Here is a 20,248-nt window from a genome sequence, read left to right as displayed (position 1 = left end):
AAAACCTTATTGATTAAACTCCGCCTGGCGGCTTTTACCTACATCCATATGGATAGATATCCGCAACGAGGATTGTATAAAAAGTTAAAGAGACAATCAATAAACTCCACAGCCGCAAATGCCTCAACGCGTCTGAACCATGGAAACTCACACATTTAATGTATATACATATACATATAGTTTGTAAAGATTGGTGAAAGCATAGCAAAATAGCTACAACGAAATGCTTTTAAGGAATTTCGCCGATACAAACCAGCAACTGTTGCCTTTTGTGCTTATTGTTTCGAGTACGTTGGCACATTTACATTTTTGGTGTTGCCATATAGATATACTTTTTTTTTTAATATATAAATTAGTTGAACTAGTCTTCGTAATAAATTATAGTTTTTTTTATTTTATTCTGTAAAAAAATATATGTATGTATTCGATTCTTAATTTATATAATTTTTTTTAAGCGCTGGTGTTTTTTATTTTTAAAAAATAAAGTTTTTTATGACTAATTAAATTAAAAAACAAAATTAAAAAATAAAAATTAATTTATATTTTTTGTGGTACATTTCCATTTCCGAAACCAATCTGGCATCACCATCATCATATGTATATATGGAGATAAACGAGTCTGGGTAATTGTGTTTGCTTTGCAACTATAATTGCCAATAAGCGAAACGCGAGTGAAGTACTCTAGTATATCCTTACTGAAACGGCATCAATGTACTACATTTGTAGTACATTCATATATGCATTCATATACCTACTGTACATATCGCTGTGAGTGCATTTTCGAAGCATACCAACACAGATTAGTGTTGCAATGTGTCAGTCTTCCATGTTTGTAATCAATTGCTTATAAACACAACAGCCAAAGTATGGGATTTGCCTTTAACAAGGAATGGAGAAGATACGTTGAAGTTCTGTTGAAGCTGTACTAGAAATGGGCTTATAAAGCAGTAATGAAGAACGCAAAAATGTAGCGAAAGCAAAAATCTATCTAGAAAACCAAAACGCGTTATCGGGACTCACCGATCCAGACTAGCTCTCATTGTTAAATCACATCCCTCGGCCGGTTGTGTCTTTTCACCCTGTAAAACTCACCTATCTAAAACTATTCTCGCTATAGTCCGAAGCCGTAATTTTCCGGACCTTTCGTTAAATAACTTCAATTAAGACAAGGCACCGCTACAACAACAATAGCATCATCCGAGCGTAACCTCTCTCTTTTCCAATTCTCCATTTTCTAGTATTCTATTCGTAATAATAAACCTGCAATCAACTCACCATACATTATGTGGAGAATATTTATACTATTTTTCTTTGTTTAAAGTTTCAAGGCCATGTATTAACGAAAGCCGACGAATCACCGGCAATAAAAGGAAAAATCAAAAAAACGAAGGAGCGCTGCGTAAAAATTATTGCCACTAATCTACTTAGCAACAAATATTTATGAATGAATATATTTAATTACTTAACTTAAAGTTCTCACTTTGCAACAATAAACATATTTTCAACTTTGACACTGATTTACAACTCTTATGAACACCAGCAACTTTCGCACATTCATCATACACCAAACAAATTTTCACTTTATTTTCACCAAACACTATTTTCAATAAATTGCACAACACAAAATATTAACTTTTACTTATTTTACCAACGCGTTTACTATTATTTTCACCGATCGCGAATAAACCGCGATTCCACCGCTGGCCAACTGCAAAAGAAAAACAATAACAGAGCGAATTTGCATTGATAAATGAATTTCCCCACGTTAGTAGGGGTATTGTGGAAGTTGTTATGGGAGTGGTGTGGAGACGTTTGGAGAATTTTTTTGTGTTTGCTGCACATAAATTTACTCGACTCGTCGATCGCAGAGGAGAAAAGCCTACAAGAACGATGGCAACATAACGAAGGGACTACCCCGTGCATGAATTACGGTTGTTATTGATTCTTCTTAATATGTTCACTTTTTTACATTAAGTAATAATTAATCTATGGATTATTTGTAAAACAGAGGTGAGATGTCAATGGAAAAAGCACTAAACTACATATCGACAAATTTTAATCATTTAGACAGAAAAAATATATTATCTGCTGGAATATATGAACTATTTTAGGCATTTTCTTAAAGAAAATAATATAATATTATAAATTTTAAAATAAATAAATTGTGATTAGAAATTGGGGTACTCCGATTATCCTATCAGAAAGACAAGGTTGCCGGTCTATATCAATTTAAAAATAATAATTAATTAAAAAATAAGATGCAGGAGAAATAGATACCACTGATGTGAAAATATTATTACCAAAAAAATAAAAACTCTAAACTTAGCTTAGACAACAAAGTGCTTTTATACAATGCGGTTATAAAGCCGATTTGGATGTATGGCATTCAACTGTGGGGTACGACCTGTGCAACTAATATTGATATAATACAAAGGTTCCAATCGAAAATGCTTAGATCAATCACGTGCTCACCATGGTACATGCGCAATGAAAATATCCATAAAGATCTTGGTATCCCTATGGTAAAGAAAGAAGTAGAGGACAGCAGATTGAAATATATATCTAAACTCCGAGATCACCCAAACCCATTGGCTAATGCTTTAGTACATTCCTGCGATCAAACACGCCTAAAAAGAAGGGATATGCCAGCGTACTAAAGAGCAACGTTTCACCAATACAGCTCAATCACTTGGTTGAGCTTGTCTAGCTTTTAAATAGATTTAAGATTTTATAACTTGTTGTTAGGCTTAAAAACAAGCAGATTCAATAAATAAGGAAATATTGAAAAAAAAAAAAAAATATTAGTTTATAAAGTTGCCACCTTTTGGAACTATACGATATGTACAAATAATTACAAGTAACGAAATATTGGAAATCCAAGATGCAACAACTCGTTTTAACTTTTAAGGGGTTACATGGGTTCGAAAAATAAATTTTTGTTTTTTTTTTTGACTTATTAATTTCTACAATATCTCAAGAATATTATCCCAAATCAAGTCAATCCGAATAATAGTTTCGGAGATACAGCCTTTGAAAGTTGTGCGCTTCAAGTCTGGTATTATTATTGTTACTCAAGACTTTAAACGCGTTTTTCTGGGAACCGTGTTTTCAAAGTCGGTTGTCAAATGCTGTCGAAAAGTACTCAACCGATCTTGATAAAATTTTGCACAGGTATTCGAGATACAATTTACTCGTGCTTGAACGAAGGATTTTTTTTCAATTACAACCGGTCAACAAAATGTGACCGAAATTTTAATTTTTTTTTTAAATGTCTGCCAAAATTCCAATTTTTAATTTTTTTTGTATTTTCTTCGTTCAAGCACAAGTTTATGGTCTTACCTAAAACACTTATTTCTGGTTTTTCATTTTGGATGATTCTGTTAGGAGTTATGCTGACAACACGGGAGCACCTTTTTTCCGAGGGGTCAGCGGAAATGACTTCACAATGGAGTAGTTTAAATTTTTGTTTTTTGAAAATTTCAGAAATTTTTCTTTAAATATGTACCTCTAAGTCAGAAAAAATTTGAATTAAATAAATAATTTTTTACATAGAAAAAAAAAATATTGTTGAAAATATGCCTTTTTTAACCGACAAACCCCAAATGTGACCTCTTAAATTCCTTGTTGATATCAAACCTAAGTATTATAGTTCCCGAGCTTCAACCCACTGACAGTGTGTAGTGTATCTTACTGGCTCGTTTCTATGCGAACTTCCAAGCCATGATTGACAGTCAAGAAGGTTTGGTGGGATTAGTAAGAAATCATCTACCGAACTCTTGATTCGGACTTGTACTATCAACATTTAAACTGTCTGAATTAAGCCTTCGCCCAGAACCGGCCAGCTAAACCAATAGAATTGGTCATCATCTCCATCAAGACAACACCTGACCACGCACAACGATAGGGACTAGTCAGAAGCACCGGGATCTTGTTTGGTAGATTCTTTTGCATTCACCTTATATTTCGGATCTAGTATTGTTTTGTACTGAACATAGGTGGTTATCTAGAATGCGGATTTTTATTAAATAACTCTTAAATGAGAACCGCAAAATTGGACGAACAGCGTCTGTATACTATATAAGTAAATAATTACATTCTACATGGCCGAGGTTAGAATTCATGGTTTAAGGGTTGTCAGTATTAAAGCGATAGCCTTGGATCCATCTAAATGATAAAAATATATGGTTGGTTGGTCTGTGGGTTGAAAATGGAGATCGAAAAACCTAGAGAGTTTATTTATTTAAAAATATTTATTTTCTTTAAAATTTACACACAAAATGTTTTGTAGGTTAGCAAAAAGTAAAGAACTCACAATTGTTTAAGTAAAAATAAAAAATATTTTCCTTTTAATTTTCCATTCAACAGATTTGTAAGAAATCTTATAAAACAGTAAACGGTACGTCAACCAAAGTCTTCGCGAAAAAAGTTGCTTTCAAGAATTGTTAACAGATTTAACTAACAACCACAAAAGTAACTGAAGACTACTTTTGACATGACGCTACAACACACCCTTGACACCAAGGAACACAAACAATTAAATTAATTGAGCATCGCTAAATGTCGAAAATTGTTAAATAACAACGGAAATAGAAAAAAAACTTCAGAACACATTTCCGCCTTCAACATCAGAAACCACCCCAAAAGTGATGATTTCCAAACCATTGCACGTGTCTGCCCTTTGGGTGGCATCGAACTCAACGGCCGTAGAACTTAATGTTCCGAAGAAAAATGGAATTAAAAAACAAAAATAATCAGCAATGAGCAGTTTCAGTTTGTATGTCCATGCGTCGGAGCACTTCATCGCTACTCGCTACATTGCTGCTGCTATTGCTCTATTTTCCTTTCAGCATCATTTCTTTTTACTTTTGTTTCATTATTTAAATTGCATTAATCCGGATAAGCTGCTTGTTTCATGGTTTCGCCAGCGGCGCCGTCGACAACCTCATCCGCCACCCGCTCAGCGCTCAGGCAGTCACACAGCATTGGCGCTGGTGAATATTTGCCACAGCGATTTTTGGCTATTAACAAGGCGTCGCACATTGCACGGCTGCTTGGGCATCCCACCAACCAAAATAATAGAAAAAATTGGAAGAAGTGAAAGCAATAATAATAAAAATATATTTAGAAAACTAGCACAAGTTGAGCTTTGCGTGGGTGGAGTCTTCAGCTGTAGCTTCTTAGAACTCGTTGTCTTTATGATTTTTGTGATCGGCGCACTCCTCTCTCGCACTCACTTTCTCTCTCTCCACTACCATCCCCTTGGTCACTCGTACAACTGAGTTGACTATGACTTCAGCGCTCTATCCCCACACGCTTAGGCGCTGGCTGCAGGCTATTTCAGGATTATGAAACTTCCATTCGCACTCAATAGACAACCACCAATGTACTGAACCCACCACCCTACCCGAGTTACGCAACTTTGCCGCAATAAATATTTTATAGCTTCAAAATATGCAAATATTTATAGTTTATGCGTTCCGTTATATATAAATATTTGTTGTTATTGTAGCTGAAATCGGTTGCTCTGGTAGTGATTTGGCAGTGTTAAGTGATTTGCGTTTGTTTATGTTGTTGTTGGCAAATTGTTTTGTTTATAAGATGGCCTAAAGTGCTTGTTGTGGTGGTGGCTTAGCGCCTGACGCTATGCAGTCAATCATAATCAATAAGTGTGTAGCCGGAAAACGAAGCGATATGGCTGTGGCATCTTTGTGTTTATGTTTGTATGTGTTTTGACGTGTTTAGGCGCCTGGGGGTATGCTTTTGTGTGGGATTTGGCTCGTTAAATTTTGGTTACTGATTTTGACAATTGATTTTGGCTTAAGTAGCACACTGTCGGCATGGGAGAAAGCTTATTTTGATAGTATTTTTGGTCAGAGTTGCCACCCGTCTCAAATTGGTATGTAATTATGTTGTTAACGCAAGTGAATTAGAACTAAAAAAGGTTTAAACTATAATAAGTTTACAGGAGTTTAAAGTTGAAAATATTTTTGTAGAAGGTTGCCACTTTGTTCAAAATTTTCATTAAATACTGTCGAATTATAACAACATGAGTATTAAAAACTAGCACCGACAATATTATAGTTGAAAGTGTTTTTTTGTGGAGAGTTGCCATCTATTTAAAGTTTATTTTCCATTAAAATTGAATGATTAATAATTGTTATAAATCAATTTAAGCATCCAAAACTTCAAATTTAACAATATTTTTTGAGCAAGGTTGCCAACTGCTTCAAACTTATATTCAATTCAATTATTAATATAAGAGATTTGAACGCCAAATACTGAAAGGTTTAGGAAAGCTTCAGGTTGAAAATGTTTTATGAGGAGAGTTGCCACGTAATTTATTTATTTTTTTTTTTTAATTTCATCATTGACAAGCGAATTATAATCATATGAGTATTTCAAACTAAAAAATGTTTATGTACTAGCAGAGAGTAATTTTTTTGGCGTTACCATCTATTTAAATTTTTTTACTAAATTTAATGATTAATATAAGCAATTTATACCAGTTTGAGCACAGTGTTTGGTTTAGGAAAGCTTAAAGTTGAAAATATTTCTTGTGAAGGGTTGCCACCCGCTTAAATTTTTTTTTATAAATACAGTAATAGTAACAATAAGAGCATCAAACAACAATATGTTTAGAGTAGATTAAAGTTGAAAAGGAAAGTTTGAGGAAGGTTGCCACCTGTTTAAAAAATTTCTGTCAATATCTGGCATTGGATGAAACATGACTCCCACATATAATTCCGAAGTCCAATTGACAGTTATCCGAGTACACTGCACACGATGAACCGAGTTCCCCTGCAAGGAAAGGAAGAAAAATCCGCCTAAGAAAGCCTAGATCTCTAAATTTTCGAATGTGTTGAGACATCAAAAGTACGAAATCGTGTAAGAAGAAATTTATGATTATCTGTATAAATGAAAATGATATCAAGATATCATAAATTGTGCAATAAATTGTTTCTGCATGCCACGGACTCTCCGGCTCGATGGCCTCTACTTTTTAGTGTCTTGGACCGCAGGCGATGATGCCTCATCATCAATTGGCACCACAATCGAGTGTCGGTTTTGGCCGCGTACGACGGCGCCAGTTGGCAATTTAAAGCTACGTCAGGTCCACATCCACTTCATCCTTCCACCTTTCCTTTTCTTCCTCGGCCCCCAGTGGGTACCGTGTAGTACATTTTTCGCCTTTGAGTGTTTTCTTCCATTCGGGCGATATGTCCGAGTCAGCGCAACCGCTGTATATGCGGCATATCGCCGAAAACCTCATACAGCTCGTTATTCCAATTGATCCGGTACCCACCTACGCCCAAGCGTAGCGGACCATAAATCCTTCGGAGAACTTTTCTCTCGAACGATCCTAAGAAGTGCTCATTTTTATTGGTCATCGCCCATGGTTTCGCAAGCATTTGTAAGTATTCCCGGATGTACTGATATATTATCTTCCATAACGAAATATATAACTCTTCCCACATATCCGGAAATGTCAAGCTCCAACTCGAGACCAACGCACCACTAACCACAACCGCCGGCAATTAATACCACAATTATATTTATCCAGATACAGTATATTCCACACTTGAGTATGAACTTATCAAGTAAACCGCGTGAAATGCGCTCCCCATTTATCGAAGATCTCAATATCTTCATCGTGCGGTTGGAAAGCACTTAGCAGAATGCCATTGAGTATTCGCATGTATGCATTTAATTATTAAATAGTATTCATTACGCACATATGCGATATGCAAAAATGCGATATCCAACAAAAACTCCAACAACTACAACTATATTGAATACAACAAAAAGCAGCATTTCAGGGCCAGTGCAGCATTTCACTACAAGCATACAGACATATGTACATACATAGCTGAGTTAATGCCTGAGTGTTGCAAGAATGTTGAATTCCACCCGCAGCTGTGTTGCGGCGCAACAACAAAAACAACAACAACAATAAAATGACTCATCTCACTTTGCAAATGCGCCGAAAAGGATAAAAGCTCAACGCGCTGCCGAGGCACTGAGGAGCCGCCGCCAACGTCCATGCCGCCAACATGCAGGCAGGCAGTTGAATAGTTAAGCTCTGCAAGAGTAGTACAACAAAACAGTAACAACACCAACAACAATGAAAAATGTAACATGAATTTATACGCAACTTGATTAAATTGTTTGGATGCGAAGCGGCGAAATTATGGCGGGTGCGAGGGCCGATGCGGGCGTATACGATATATGCGGTATATAATAGTCTATAGCGGAGCTTGTTGCAAAGCGGAGAGACCATTTCAAGCTGTCAAGCGACAGACAAACGAAATACTTAAGCGCTTAATCCGGCAACATGATGCGCTACTGAATGGCAAACTGCTAAAGCTACTGCAAGCTATGTGCATATGTACGTTGTGTTGTTGTTGTAGAGCAACTGAAGGACATATGAGACTGGCGCTCTCTTCTACACACACACACGTTTGTTTGTACAACTGCGAGTAAGTGGAGCTACAGCTTAAGAGCATATTCGGATTTCGATCGTCTGCCGGGGCATGCGAGTGGCGCATTCCATATATGCGGTGTTGCCATATTGTTTGAAATTTAATGAAAGTAGATCGTTAATTATATAAGCTCTCTTCGATCAATATTTTAATCTTAAGTCCAAACTAGATCCAAATTACACGTGGAAAAGGGAAATGTTACCTTATTTCGTTGAAACTACAAGCCCTGAAATCAATTTCAAATCTGAAACGCCATTTCTCATCTTGAGGTCTTAGCCTTTATTCTAGTCTATATTCACTTATGTTCTTCGTCTTGTTGGTTTTTTTTTTAAGTATTGAGTCCTGTCATGATTATTGAGTTATCCGTCTTTCATCATCAGTTTATCGAAATTACCAGCATTGCCTACTCTATGTTAAGTATACGCCTTTATTCTCGTCTCTAGCCATGAATGCATCCTTGTTTCTTCAAATTTCAAATGAAGTTCTGATAAATGTTTATCTCTCTAACGAAATGAATTCTACTTCAAAATCTCCAACTATCAGTCACAATGCATTGCTTTCAAAGCTGAAGAATTGACAGCCAGATTGAAGACATAGGAACTGTCCACAGTTTACTTTACTGTCTACAATAACATAGGAGTTAGAAGACATACTTCCATACCTCTTGTTTAATCTAATATCTAATTAGCCGTTCTATAAGAAACGACTTTAAAGTATTAACCTATAAATGTCGTTTACCAAATAAGGCACATTGCAATCAACTCATTCCTCCTTTTGGCAGTTTGGCGCCAATTGGTAATGCCAACTGAAGACAGGTCCTACTCCACCTGATCCTTCCAAGGGAGTGGGGGTCTTCCTCTTCCTCGGCTTCCACTAGCAGGTACTGCATCGAACACTCCCAGAGCTGTAGCACTTTCGTCCATTTGAACAACATAACCTAGCCAGCGAAGCCGCTGTGGTTTTTATTCGGCGAACTAAGTCAATTTCGTCGTAATACTCATACAGCTCATCATTCCATCGTCTGCGGTATTCGCTGTTGCCAATGTTTAAGGGACCGTAAATCTTCCGCAAAACCTTTCTCTAGAAAACTCCTAGTGTCGTCTCATCGGATGTTGATATCGTCCACGCTTCTGCACCATAAATTAGGACGGGAATGATGAGGGACTTGTAGAGTTTGGTTTTTGTTCGTGGAGAGAGGACTTTACTTTTCAATTGCCTACTCAGTCCAAAGTAGCACATGTTGGCAACATTGATTCTGCGTTGGATTTCAAAATTGCTCATAAGTGATCTCGCTATTGAACGAATTGATCTATCATTCAGAAGCTCTCAGGTATTAAAAGCCAAAAACTTCATTATTTAAAAGAGTAAAATAGTAGGCATTTAATTCAGAACACTTACTATATGAAAAAATTAAAACTAAAGCCATGTAAATCTATCAAATGGGGAATGAGGTCATTCCGAAGCATCTCCTGTTATAAACAGATCACGTAACGACGTTCAACGACGCTATATTGAACCAACATTCAACAATTGTAGTTTAACAGTTTATATTGTAGACGAAGCATAAGGCTCAATGCTGGTTATTGCAATAATGGGATCCGGAAATTTTATGCCAATCTTCATATTTTAACGAACCAAACCTGAGTAACTGATGAGACAAGGCTTTCGGCTCGATGCAACATATTCAGCATCAAAATTTGTATTGTAACATCAATTAGTGGAATCAGAAGTAGTAATAGAGTGAGATTATAGGCCACCAAAAAGTAGAAGAAGTTAACTCTTAACAGGTCAACATCTTTTCTGCAAACTCCTTTCTTAAAATCGGTACACATTTGAAAAATGAAAATTAATATATTGAAATTAAATATAATAAAAAGAAATGTGTGGCAACACTGTTCATAGCTAACAGCTGCCTGAACGATGGCCGCTAACAATTTGCAATGAAAATAAAAATTAAGAAATAAACAACGAAAAATAAGTGTGCATGTGTGCATATAAATAAATAAACAAATAAAGCGCAAACTAAAGGCCATTACTTGCATATTTTCTTGCGCGAATTAAAAATGCAGACAGATGTGCGCACTACTCAACTTATATACTATATGTTATATAGTTAACATGCAGAAGTGGATATGTGCTTGCATTAAGTATTCGCAAGTTTATTTATTTGTATGTAAGTACGTATGTGTAATAAAGCAAACAAGTCTGTAGAAACAAATGTGACACATTCTCGAGTCTCTCCAGGCATTGTTGTCTTTACTTGTGTGCAGTGATGCATTGTGCGAATGTCAGGCTTCAAGGATAAAACAGTGAGCTCAAGGGTGTTATTAGTTGGAAGTAAAAATATACACAATTATTCAAAGACAATTATGAGAAAGTGAAGACATTATAGTTATGGAATTTTATATCAATAATGATGATTTACCGTAGTCAGCGAGGAATTAATTATAAATTGATCTATGTAGGTGTACTGACTTGAAAACTCATTTGCCTCCTAGCTAAAACTTCTGTTAAAGAGCTGCGCCCCTTTGCCGGGGTCCAAAATATACAAGATTCTACATATAGTAAAGATACACACAAAAAAAAGAGCCAATGAGTTAAACAGCGGGAACTCACATTTTTGAAAAGCTCGTACTAAAATCAGCGGACTATGGACGATTTTAAGTAGATACAGAAGGTACAGTTTGTCAAAAAATAGTTTACACATTGAAAATAAATGCACTTTTCACTTTGCGCTGCAAAATATATTAATTTTTTCTTCAGTTCAACATTTTTTTAAATCAGGGATGGTTACATACAGTATTTAAAGAGAATTGATTGAAATAATACCGCAAAAGAAATGCAAAAACAAACCAAGAACAACACAAATGGAGTATCATTCAATTTTGTTAGTGTCAAGAAACTCTTTACACACTTAATTTTTTTTTTACTTTTTTAGCACGTGTTACAAAGTTAACCGTTACCTAATCTTCGTAATGACATTTACAATGAATTTGTCAATTAGTTGGTGATTCATTTTTCCTTTTTTCATATCTAAAACCAATTGCATTTTTAAAATGCCTGGCAAAGAGTTATAGTTTGAAGTGGTCCAACTAGGGCGCTATAATCACCAATTGGGCAAAAACGCTAGAGAAATGTTTTCTGTAACCTTCCAAAGAGTGCAGGTGCAGTGCATTGCGAGAAAGAAATCACCAAATCAAAATCGAAAAATTTCGAACAGGGGTCTTACGAAGAAGCTCAAGGAATAGTACAATATTCAGATTTCTCATGAAACTGTGAATGTATAATACGGAATACTTGTTTGCTTATCAGGTGTTCTTAGTCTCATCAACAACTACAATTGTCACAGTGGAACCACAAATGAATTACCAAACGGTACATATAGAAAAAGGAGGCATTTTGATTCCCTTATTATCAGACATATCGGCTGATAGACGACGACGCTCACATGTCTTGAAAAACCCTAACTCTTTAACTGCCAATAAATGTCCGGTCATAGATGTGAGCAGGTTGAACTTGTCTTCAATAAGGTTCGTTTCCCTAATTTTAGTTCTAAGGATTTCAACCATCAAGCTTACTGATGCCAATTATTTATTTAGTTTGGAAGATGGAATTACCTAGGTACCGCCTTTTCGACTATTATGCATTTAGGTTAGGTTTGTAGGCAGATCTCTGAAACTCCAGAAGATCTCACATAGACAGTTTTGAGAGCTGCCCGTTGTGATACCAATAAACTCCTGATGGATCAAAGACCCTTAAGATTCAGCAAAACGCTTGGAATCTGTTACGAATTTCTTTAGTCGACTAATGCCGATTCTACCCAATTCGCTAGGATTGCCGAAAATGGACCTTCCGAGGTGTTTCAACCTCAGTCTGGCAAAAGCTGGACAATGGAGGAGGAAATGCTTAGATGATTCCACCTCGCCTTCCTCCATACAGCTTTAGCAACTTGCATCTGCCAAGATCCCAAGTCTCAACGCATGGGTGCCCATTGGACAATGTCCAGTATGCAAACCAATGATCGCGCTGAGATGGACCTTGCTTTGCAGTTACCAACGATTCCGCGGTGACCGGGTACCCACACGAGCTAGAAGATATTGATATGGATCTAAGACACTCTTTAACTAGCCTTTCATTATCAATTTTTAAAGTACTAAATTAAATTAAGAAAATTAAAATTATTTACACCTGAGTCATTTTATTTTCAATACCTTATTCCAATTGATGCTTTATATTCTGTCCGAGGCCCATTTTGTTGATGAAGGTATATAAGGTAAATGAGTATTTGGCGATCTTAAAAGAAGAACGAGCAAAAAAATAATAATCCCATTATTGGCATGTGATACCACCGACTCACCGACAAATTGGTGCTCAAATTAATGCGAAACAACTTAACAGCGACAAAAGAGATTTCTTTCTGAGCGCGATGCAGAAAATAGATCAACAGACGACGTGAACGTTTAACCAAAGCCAACCAATTGCAATTAAGTAAATAGCCGGATATAGATCGTTCGTGAATTGACAGACCAGCAGAAAGTATACGAAAAGCACCTCTAAGAGGAAATGCAGCCAAAAATGTATGGTCGGCAGTGGAATCCAGTCAACAACTGGTAGCCATGTATTTAACGGTTGACTGTGTGTAAAGAGTGCTGGTAACCATGAAATGGTACCGAAAACTAAATACATTGCGCCCACAGTTACGAATAAGCGTGTCGATTTGATAACACTGTCCTTTATTGCGCGACGTTCCTGTGGCCTCTGATAGCGTGCATCCAAACTTTTGAATATTGGTTCGACATTACGTAGACGCTGTAAGTAATGGGCCGTCACGATCGCCTTCAGCGGCAGTGCTAGCACATTGAGTGTCGCTTGTAGCGTAGTCAGTATAACAGTCATCGAAGAATTCTGCACTACTTGCACAAAGCCGACATTGAAAGCAATCGGACTCATGAACAGACAAATCCAGCAGAGCAACATATACAATGTTCGGAGGTAGCCGTAGGGTCTCAAAGGTTTTATGCCAATTAGTACCCAGCACCAAAATACAATCCAAAAGGATTCATTTGTTTTGAATTCTCCAGGTCCACGTCCATAAAATATATCAATGATTCTACGCATATTCCGCTAGGGTTTTGCTCTGGAAGCGCCACTTAATAGCATGATAATAGTAGATAACTGAATGCAGGTTCCACTTACTGAACAGAAGCCGACTAACAAAGTAAATACGATTCTTTACGGCTAACACTTGAATGCACTCTTCAGCAAAATATATTACAGCGATAACGAAAGCCTTGAAACACTGATTAACCGTAAGGAAGAACAATTATTTATATAGCTCACAATTAGTGAATTCCCCCAAAAGAAAGTTATATAATTGTCAAGAAACTGTCCAAAAATAAAAATTATTTTTAGTTTTTTAATGAAAACTATTTTTAGAATTTTTCAACTCTAATTATGGTTCCAATGAATTTTTAATTAAGGAACTTCAACGTCGCGTGTCAGCCACGAACTTACAAAACTATTTTGTTCAAGCATTACATTCTTAATTATTGAAATCGAACAGAAAAGAAATAAAAATACTTGTTCTGCTACTTTAGTGTTCGCGCTTGAGGGACGTGTGTGTTTTCACAGCAGCGGCTCCGCCCTCATTACGATGAGAGCGTGGGCACAACGTGTTTGGGAAAAGCACAATCACTTCAGATTGCTTTAAGGCTTCGAAGTGTGCAAATCTACTATTTCTTCTTCTTCTTCTTAACTGGCGTAGAAACCGCTTACGCGGTTATAGCCGAGTCCACAACAGTGCGCCACGCATCTCTCCTTTTGGCGGTTTGGCGCCAATTGGTAATACCAAGTGAAGACAGGTCCTTCTCCACCTGGTCCTTCCACCGGAGTGGAGGTCTCCTCGGCTTCCACCAGCGGGTACTGCATCGAAAACTTTCAGAGCTGGGGCACTTTCATCCATTCGAACAACATGACCCAGCCAGCGTAGCCGCTGTCTTTTTATTCGCTTGAATATGTCTATGTCGTCGAACAACACATACAGCTCATCATTCCATCTTCTGCGGTATTCGCCGTTGCCAATGTTTAAGGGACCGTAAATCTTCCGCAAAACCTTTCTCTCGAAAACTCCTAGTGCCGTCTCATCGGATGTTGACACCGTCCACGCTTCTGCACCATAAAGTAGTACGGGAATGATGAGGGACTTGTAGAGTTTAGTTTTTGTTCGTCGAGAGAGGACTTTACTTTTCAATTGCCTACTCAGTCCATAGTAGCACCTGTTGGCAAGAGTGATTCTGCGTTGGATTTCAAGGCTGACATTATTATCGGTGTTAATGTTGGTTCCTAGGTATACGAAATTATCTACAACTTCAAAGTTATGACTGTCAACAGTGACGTGGGAGCCAAGACGCGAATGCGCTACTATTTACTATTGAAAAATGTTATAATTTCAATCAGAGAGCTATTTAATATCACTTTAAAAGATATGTCGAAGCATTGAGGGCACCTACCGGGCACTATAGCTCTTAAAAATAACTTTTTGATGAAGAAAACTGTACTTAAATTATACCCTTCCCTGTTAACCAAACCATTTACATTTTACTATAGACTCGATGAATATGTTTATTATGAACTCGGATAGTCGAAATTATAATTAATCTCTTTGACTTTTCTTATAAATATTGCTAATAGCTGATAATTAGTCTGTTCTCTATGCTTGCTATAATATATTTCTTGGCTTGAATTACAAATAAGATTACATTTTTTTGATGGCGGCTTTTTCCTAAACGGTATTTCCTACCAATAAGAACAATTGTGTTACCAGAGACTTTAACCTGGTGCCACGGGGAGCAGGAATCCAGTGATCTTCGCTACTAAGCTGCTCAATGGGTTTGGACCTTCGGGGAGTTTCGTGTTGGCTGTCGTTTGAAACCTATATGCAGGGAGAGGATCTTTGGTTACTCGGTGTGGAATTGCATTGCAACCGGGTGCCGGACCCAAAGATCGGCAGAGGTTTTAGATGGGCCTCGAGCTCTATAAAGGTGGCTAGTGTGTTCATACCGCACGCTAATTGATACTGAAGATGCATAACAAAATCAGGGCGCTGATCAACGCAATCTATTTATACGTTGTATTCTTGAGCACACATGTGGTTAAGCCGTCGCCGGCAGGTATCCATGTTAATCAAAAAAACAAAAGTTGTTGATTGGTACGCTTCAGAGTTCAAGGAACATTAGCAGCAGCGGACTTCACCCGCACAATTGCTCCGAACAAGGAGAAGATTTGTTTGAGATTCACAAGCTAGATCATAATTACTACTTGTCGAAGCGCACAAAATGGTCAAGGGGTTCTACTATGCCCAATTCGACGTCGAACTGTAGAAACTGTGAACCCTTTTGTTGTAGAAACATTACCTTCTCAGCATGTCAACTCAACGAATTACACCCCCCGTCATCCCCACTGCCAACATGGCCGAATTGGCCTACGAACTGTAGTTCCAGCCACTGTGTTTTCTAGATTTAGCTCGTGCTACTTCTATTTTGTATTTGTTTTTGTTGGCCAATACTTCATACTAAACAACATCAAAATGCAATTCATTCTAAGAATTATAGAAACGTGTCTATGATAAAAAACTTGTAACATTTTTGAGCTCATGTAAAGTTTAGACATGAGTCATGCCAGCAGAGGAAAGACACTCTCACTACAGTCAGTCTACTATTCAAACGTAGATGAAAGCAATCGATTAGTTCTGAACGGTAATTCTCGCACAACGGTTGTTATTCGCTTATTCCAGATAAATATCGCATAAGCGCTGAAATAAACTTGTACCCTGAAGATGTCTGGTATTCAAGACCCGTATGACAGTGGTATACAGATGACCGTTGAGCCTCAGTTGCCTAATTTCACAACAATCCCCATTAATCCAAATCCGCGGGTGGGTCCAAAACCTACACAAATACGCTGTCCACAATGTAAATGTAAGGTGACGACGGATATTCGATATCGTGCGACGACTAGAACGCACTTGGCTTGTATACTGCTTACATGGACTTGGTGAGACCCTTACTGGAAGATGTACCAACTTATGTAATATCTCTTATTGGTATATTATCTTTAAATAGTTTTTGCTGCTGTTTGCCGTACTGCATGAACACTTGCCGCAATGCGAATCACTACTGCCCCATGTGTGGCACTTTCATAGGCGCATATGAATCTTAAGGGCTCAAAACGATCGGTAGTTCTACCAAGGCGGTTGTTAAAACAGTCGCGTTACTGTGCGACCTCGATTATTCTGGTTAAAAATTCTTAAAAAGTGTCAAAAATCGTCTACTCTGAAAATGTCCAATATTCGGCCTCCGTATGCTGGCTTGCAACTGCCTTTTCCTGTGGAGATGAACAATGTGCACTCTATCAGCAATGATATTGAAATGGTCGTTGAGCCTCAGCTGTCTAATTTCTCAACTATTCCCATAAATCTAAATCCGCGTGTGGGTCGAGAATCTACACTAATACGCTGTCCACAATGTAAATGCACAGTGACGACGGATATTCGATATCGTTCGACGGTAAAAACGCATTTGGCTTGCCTATTGCTTTCATGGACTTGGTGAGGTCTTCACTTAGCTATGCAACCACTCATGTAACATATATTATATATTATTTTTTAAACAGTTGTTTCTGCTGTTTGCCGTATTGTATGAATAGCTGCCGTGATGCGAATCATTTCTGTCCCATGTGTGGCACTTTCATAGGCACCTATGAATCCTAAGTGCATCAAAAGAGTGGAGGAGTAGGAAGGAGAATCTACCAGTAAAATGCGTTTGGAAACGTAATACTAAATATAGTAAACCACAAATATACAAAAAATATATATATTTCGACATATTAAACTCACGCTTTAGATTGTTTTGAATCTCAGCTGACTAAACATTAAGGTATGTGGCGCTATTTGTACGTGAGCTAAGTCAATGACTGTCAAGTCACGTAAGCTATTGAGAAGCTATTAAAAGTCACATTAAGTACAACTTTCCCACATTTTGTTATTTATAATATTTTTTTTTAGAAAATATATTGTAATTGGTTGCAATTGCACCGTACCTTTTCCACCACGCGATAAATCGTTTAAAAACATGGATACACCGGGACACACTAGAGACTATGGCATTTCCAAAACAATAGACTGTAATCATATTAAAGATTAACATCCATAGCATGGAAAGGTGTTTGTGTTCTGTTCTAAAAATATGTTGTAAGCATCCATTTCCTACAGGGTTAGCAATATGATTATTTAGTTATAAAAACAACTGTGTTGCGGTTTTAATTTATCTCATGCAAGCACAATAAAAATTTAAGGGAACTAAACACATTATTTTTTGTAGAGCAAAAAATTTACGAATTTATACAGACTCTTAGGCATGACTTATTAAATTCCTTACCAGTTAAATATACGTAATAGCATACTTATCAAGTACACACACACACATACATACATATATAAATACTCTCATATCCATACAAACCGCCAGATGTCCATAGCGATGCATAAACAATTATTTTTATACTCTCCCAACATGTTGCACAGAGTATTATAGTTTTGTACACATAACGGTTGTTGGTTGTTTGTATCACCCAGAAATAAAAGAGCTAGACATGAAGCTATATACATATATATAAAAGATCTGGATGACGAATGAAGTTGAAATCCGGATGTCTGTCCGTCCGTCTGTCTGTCCGTCCGCCTGTCTGTCCGTCTGTTTTCCTTCTATCTTAATGATACTTGGAATACGTATTCCTTGGCACCCTGAGGAGGTTGGTATAAAAATGGACTAAATCGGACCATTGCCACACCCACCAAATTCCGATAACCGAAAACATATATTGTGTCATAACTAAAACATAGAGTTATAAAAGTAAAATTTGATACAAAGGATCGCATTAGGGGGCTGCAGTCATTTCTTTTACATACCCCATCACACAGCATAAAAATAGTTGAAATCGGATAATAACCACGCCCACCTCCAATACAATGGTTAGGTTGAAATTTACTAAAAGTGAGTTAAATCACTACCGAAAAAGGCCAGAAACACTAAATTTTACACAAGAAATGACAGAAAGAAGCTGCACTCAGATACATTACATTTACAAAATGGAAAATGGGCTCAAAACCCATATCTCAGGAATTACTCGAGCGATTTCAATGAAAATCGGTTGATAATATTTTCTTGACACACTGATAACATGGCGGAAATTACAAAATTCAATCTGATTTGTTCACTTATAGAATATTCGGTTGCACCCGAACTTAGCCTTTCCTTACTTACTAAAATATCGCGACAACATATGTATAACTATTATAGTTATGTCACCATAAGTGTTTTTTTTTAATAAAAAAATACACTTAAATACCACCGCTATAAAAGCTCCTATGTTGATACTTTGGTATTAATCCTTATCAAATTAAATAACTTTGTATATAAGACTGCTTTAATAGCAATATAACGGGTGATTTTTTTGAGGTTAGGATTTTCATGCATTAGTATTTGACAGATCACGTGGGATTTCAGACATGGTGTCAAAGAGAAAGATGCTCAGTATGCTTTGACATTTCATCATGAATAGACTTACTAACGAGCAACGCTTGCAAATCATTGAATTTTATTACCAAAATCAGTGTTCGGTTCGAAATGTGTTTCGCGCTTTACGTCCGATTTATGGTCTACATAATCGACCAAGTGAGCAAACAATTAATGCGATTGTGACCAAGTTTCGCACTCAGTTTACTTTATTGGACATTAAACCAACCACACGAATGCGTACAGTGCGTACAGAAGAGAATATTGCGTCTGTTTCTGAGAGTGTGGCTGAAGACCGTGAAATGTCGATTCGTCGCCGTTCGCAGCAATTGGGTTTGTGTTATTCGACCACATGGAAGATTTTACGCAAAGATCTTGGTGTAAAACCGTATAAAATACAGCTCGTGCAAGAACTGAAGCCGAACGATCTGCCACAACGTCGAATTTTCAGTGAATGGGCCCTAGAAAAGTTGGCAGAAAATCCGCTTTTTTATCGACAAATTTTGTTCAGCGATGAGGCTCATTTCTGGTTGAATGGCTACGTAAATAAGCAAAATTGCCGCATTTGGGGTGAAGAGCAACCAGAAGCCGTTCAAGAACTGCCCATGCATCCCGAAAAATGCACTGTTTGGTGTGGTTTGTACGCTGGTGGAATCATTGGACCGTATTTTTTCAAAGATGCTGTTGGACGCAACGTTACGGTGAATGGCGATCGCTATCGTTCGATGCTAACAAACTTTTTGTTGCCAAAAATGGAAGAACTGAACTTGGTTGACATGTGGTTTCAACAAGATGGCGCTACATGCCACACAGCTCGCGATTCTATGGCCATTTTGAGGGAAAACTTCGGAGAACAATTCATCTCAAGAAATGGACCCGTAAGTTGGCCACCAAGATCATGCGATTTAACGCCTTTAGACTATTTTTTGTGGGGCTACGTCAAGTCTAAAGTCTACAGAAATAAGCCAGCAACTATTCCAGCTTTGGAAGACAACATTTCCGAAGAAATTCGGGCTATTCCGGCCGAAATGCTCGAAAAAGTTGCCCAAAATTGGACTTTCCGAATGGACCACCTAAGACGCAGCCGCGGTCAACATTTAAATGAAATTATCTTCAAAAAGTAAATGTCATGAACCAATCTAACGTTTCAAATAAAGAACCGATGAGATTTTGCAAATTTTATGCGTTTTTTTTTTT

General features: G+C 37.3%; 3 protein-coding genes and 1 pseudogene across 7 annotated transcripts in view; 2 read left to right on the top strand and 2 right to left on the bottom strand.

The window, feature by feature from the left end:
- LOC105212012 (uncharacterized) overlaps window positions 1–20,248 on the bottom strand; it is a 463,761-nt gene that overhangs the window by 254,357 nt on the left and 189,156 nt on the right. The gene's annotated exons all lie outside the window — the stretch shown is intronic.
- Window positions 11,853–13,598, bottom strand: LOC128922261 (odorant receptor 42a-like; annotated as a pseudogene).
- Window positions 16,106–16,710, top strand: LOC105212020 (lipopolysaccharide-induced tumor necrosis factor-alpha factor homolog). Its single transcript, XM_011183764.3, has 2 exons — window positions 16,106–16,532; window positions 16,601–16,710. Exons 1-2 carry the CDS (start codon window positions 16,315–16,317, stop codon window positions 16,695–16,697), a joined length of 315 nt encoding a protein of 104 aa, XP_011182066.1. The 5' UTR covers window positions 16,106–16,314; the 3' UTR covers window positions 16,698–16,710.
- Window positions 16,820–17,430, top strand: LOC105212019 (lipopolysaccharide-induced tumor necrosis factor-alpha factor homolog). The gene is made up of 2 exons (XM_011183763.3): window positions 16,820–17,085; window positions 17,151–17,430. The coding sequence occupies exons 1-2, from the start codon at window positions 16,871–16,873 to the stop codon at window positions 17,245–17,247; spliced, it is 312 nt and encodes a 103-aa protein (XP_011182065.2). The 5' UTR covers window positions 16,820–16,870; the 3' UTR covers window positions 17,248–17,430.

This window comes from Zeugodacus cucurbitae, chromosome 5 (assembly GCF_028554725.1).
Source record: "Zeugodacus cucurbitae isolate PBARC_wt_2022May chromosome 5, idZeuCucr1.2, whole genome shotgun sequence".
Lineage (NCBI taxonomy): Eukaryota > Metazoa > Arthropoda > Insecta > Diptera > Tephritidae > Zeugodacus > Zeugodacus cucurbitae.
The sequence above is the reverse complement of the archived record's forward strand: the minus strand, read 5'-3'. Positions and strand labels throughout refer to the sequence as shown.

Coding starts and splice junctions, on each gene's coding strand:
- LOC105212019 (XM_011183763.3), top strand. CDS start 16,871: ATGAACAATGTGCACTCTATCAGCAATGATATTGAAATGGTCGTTGAG. Junction 17,086..17,150: donor CTATTGCTTTCATGGACTTG/GTGAGGTCTTCA, acceptor TTTTTTAAACAG/TTGTTTCTGCTGTTTGCCGT.
- LOC105212020 (XM_011183764.3), top strand. CDS start 16,315: ATGTCTGGTATTCAAGACCCGTATGACAGTGGTATACAGATGACCGTT. Junction 16,533..16,600: donor ATACTGCTTACATGGACTTG/GTGAGACCCTTA, acceptor ATCTTTAAATAG/TTTTTGCTGCTGTTTGCCGT.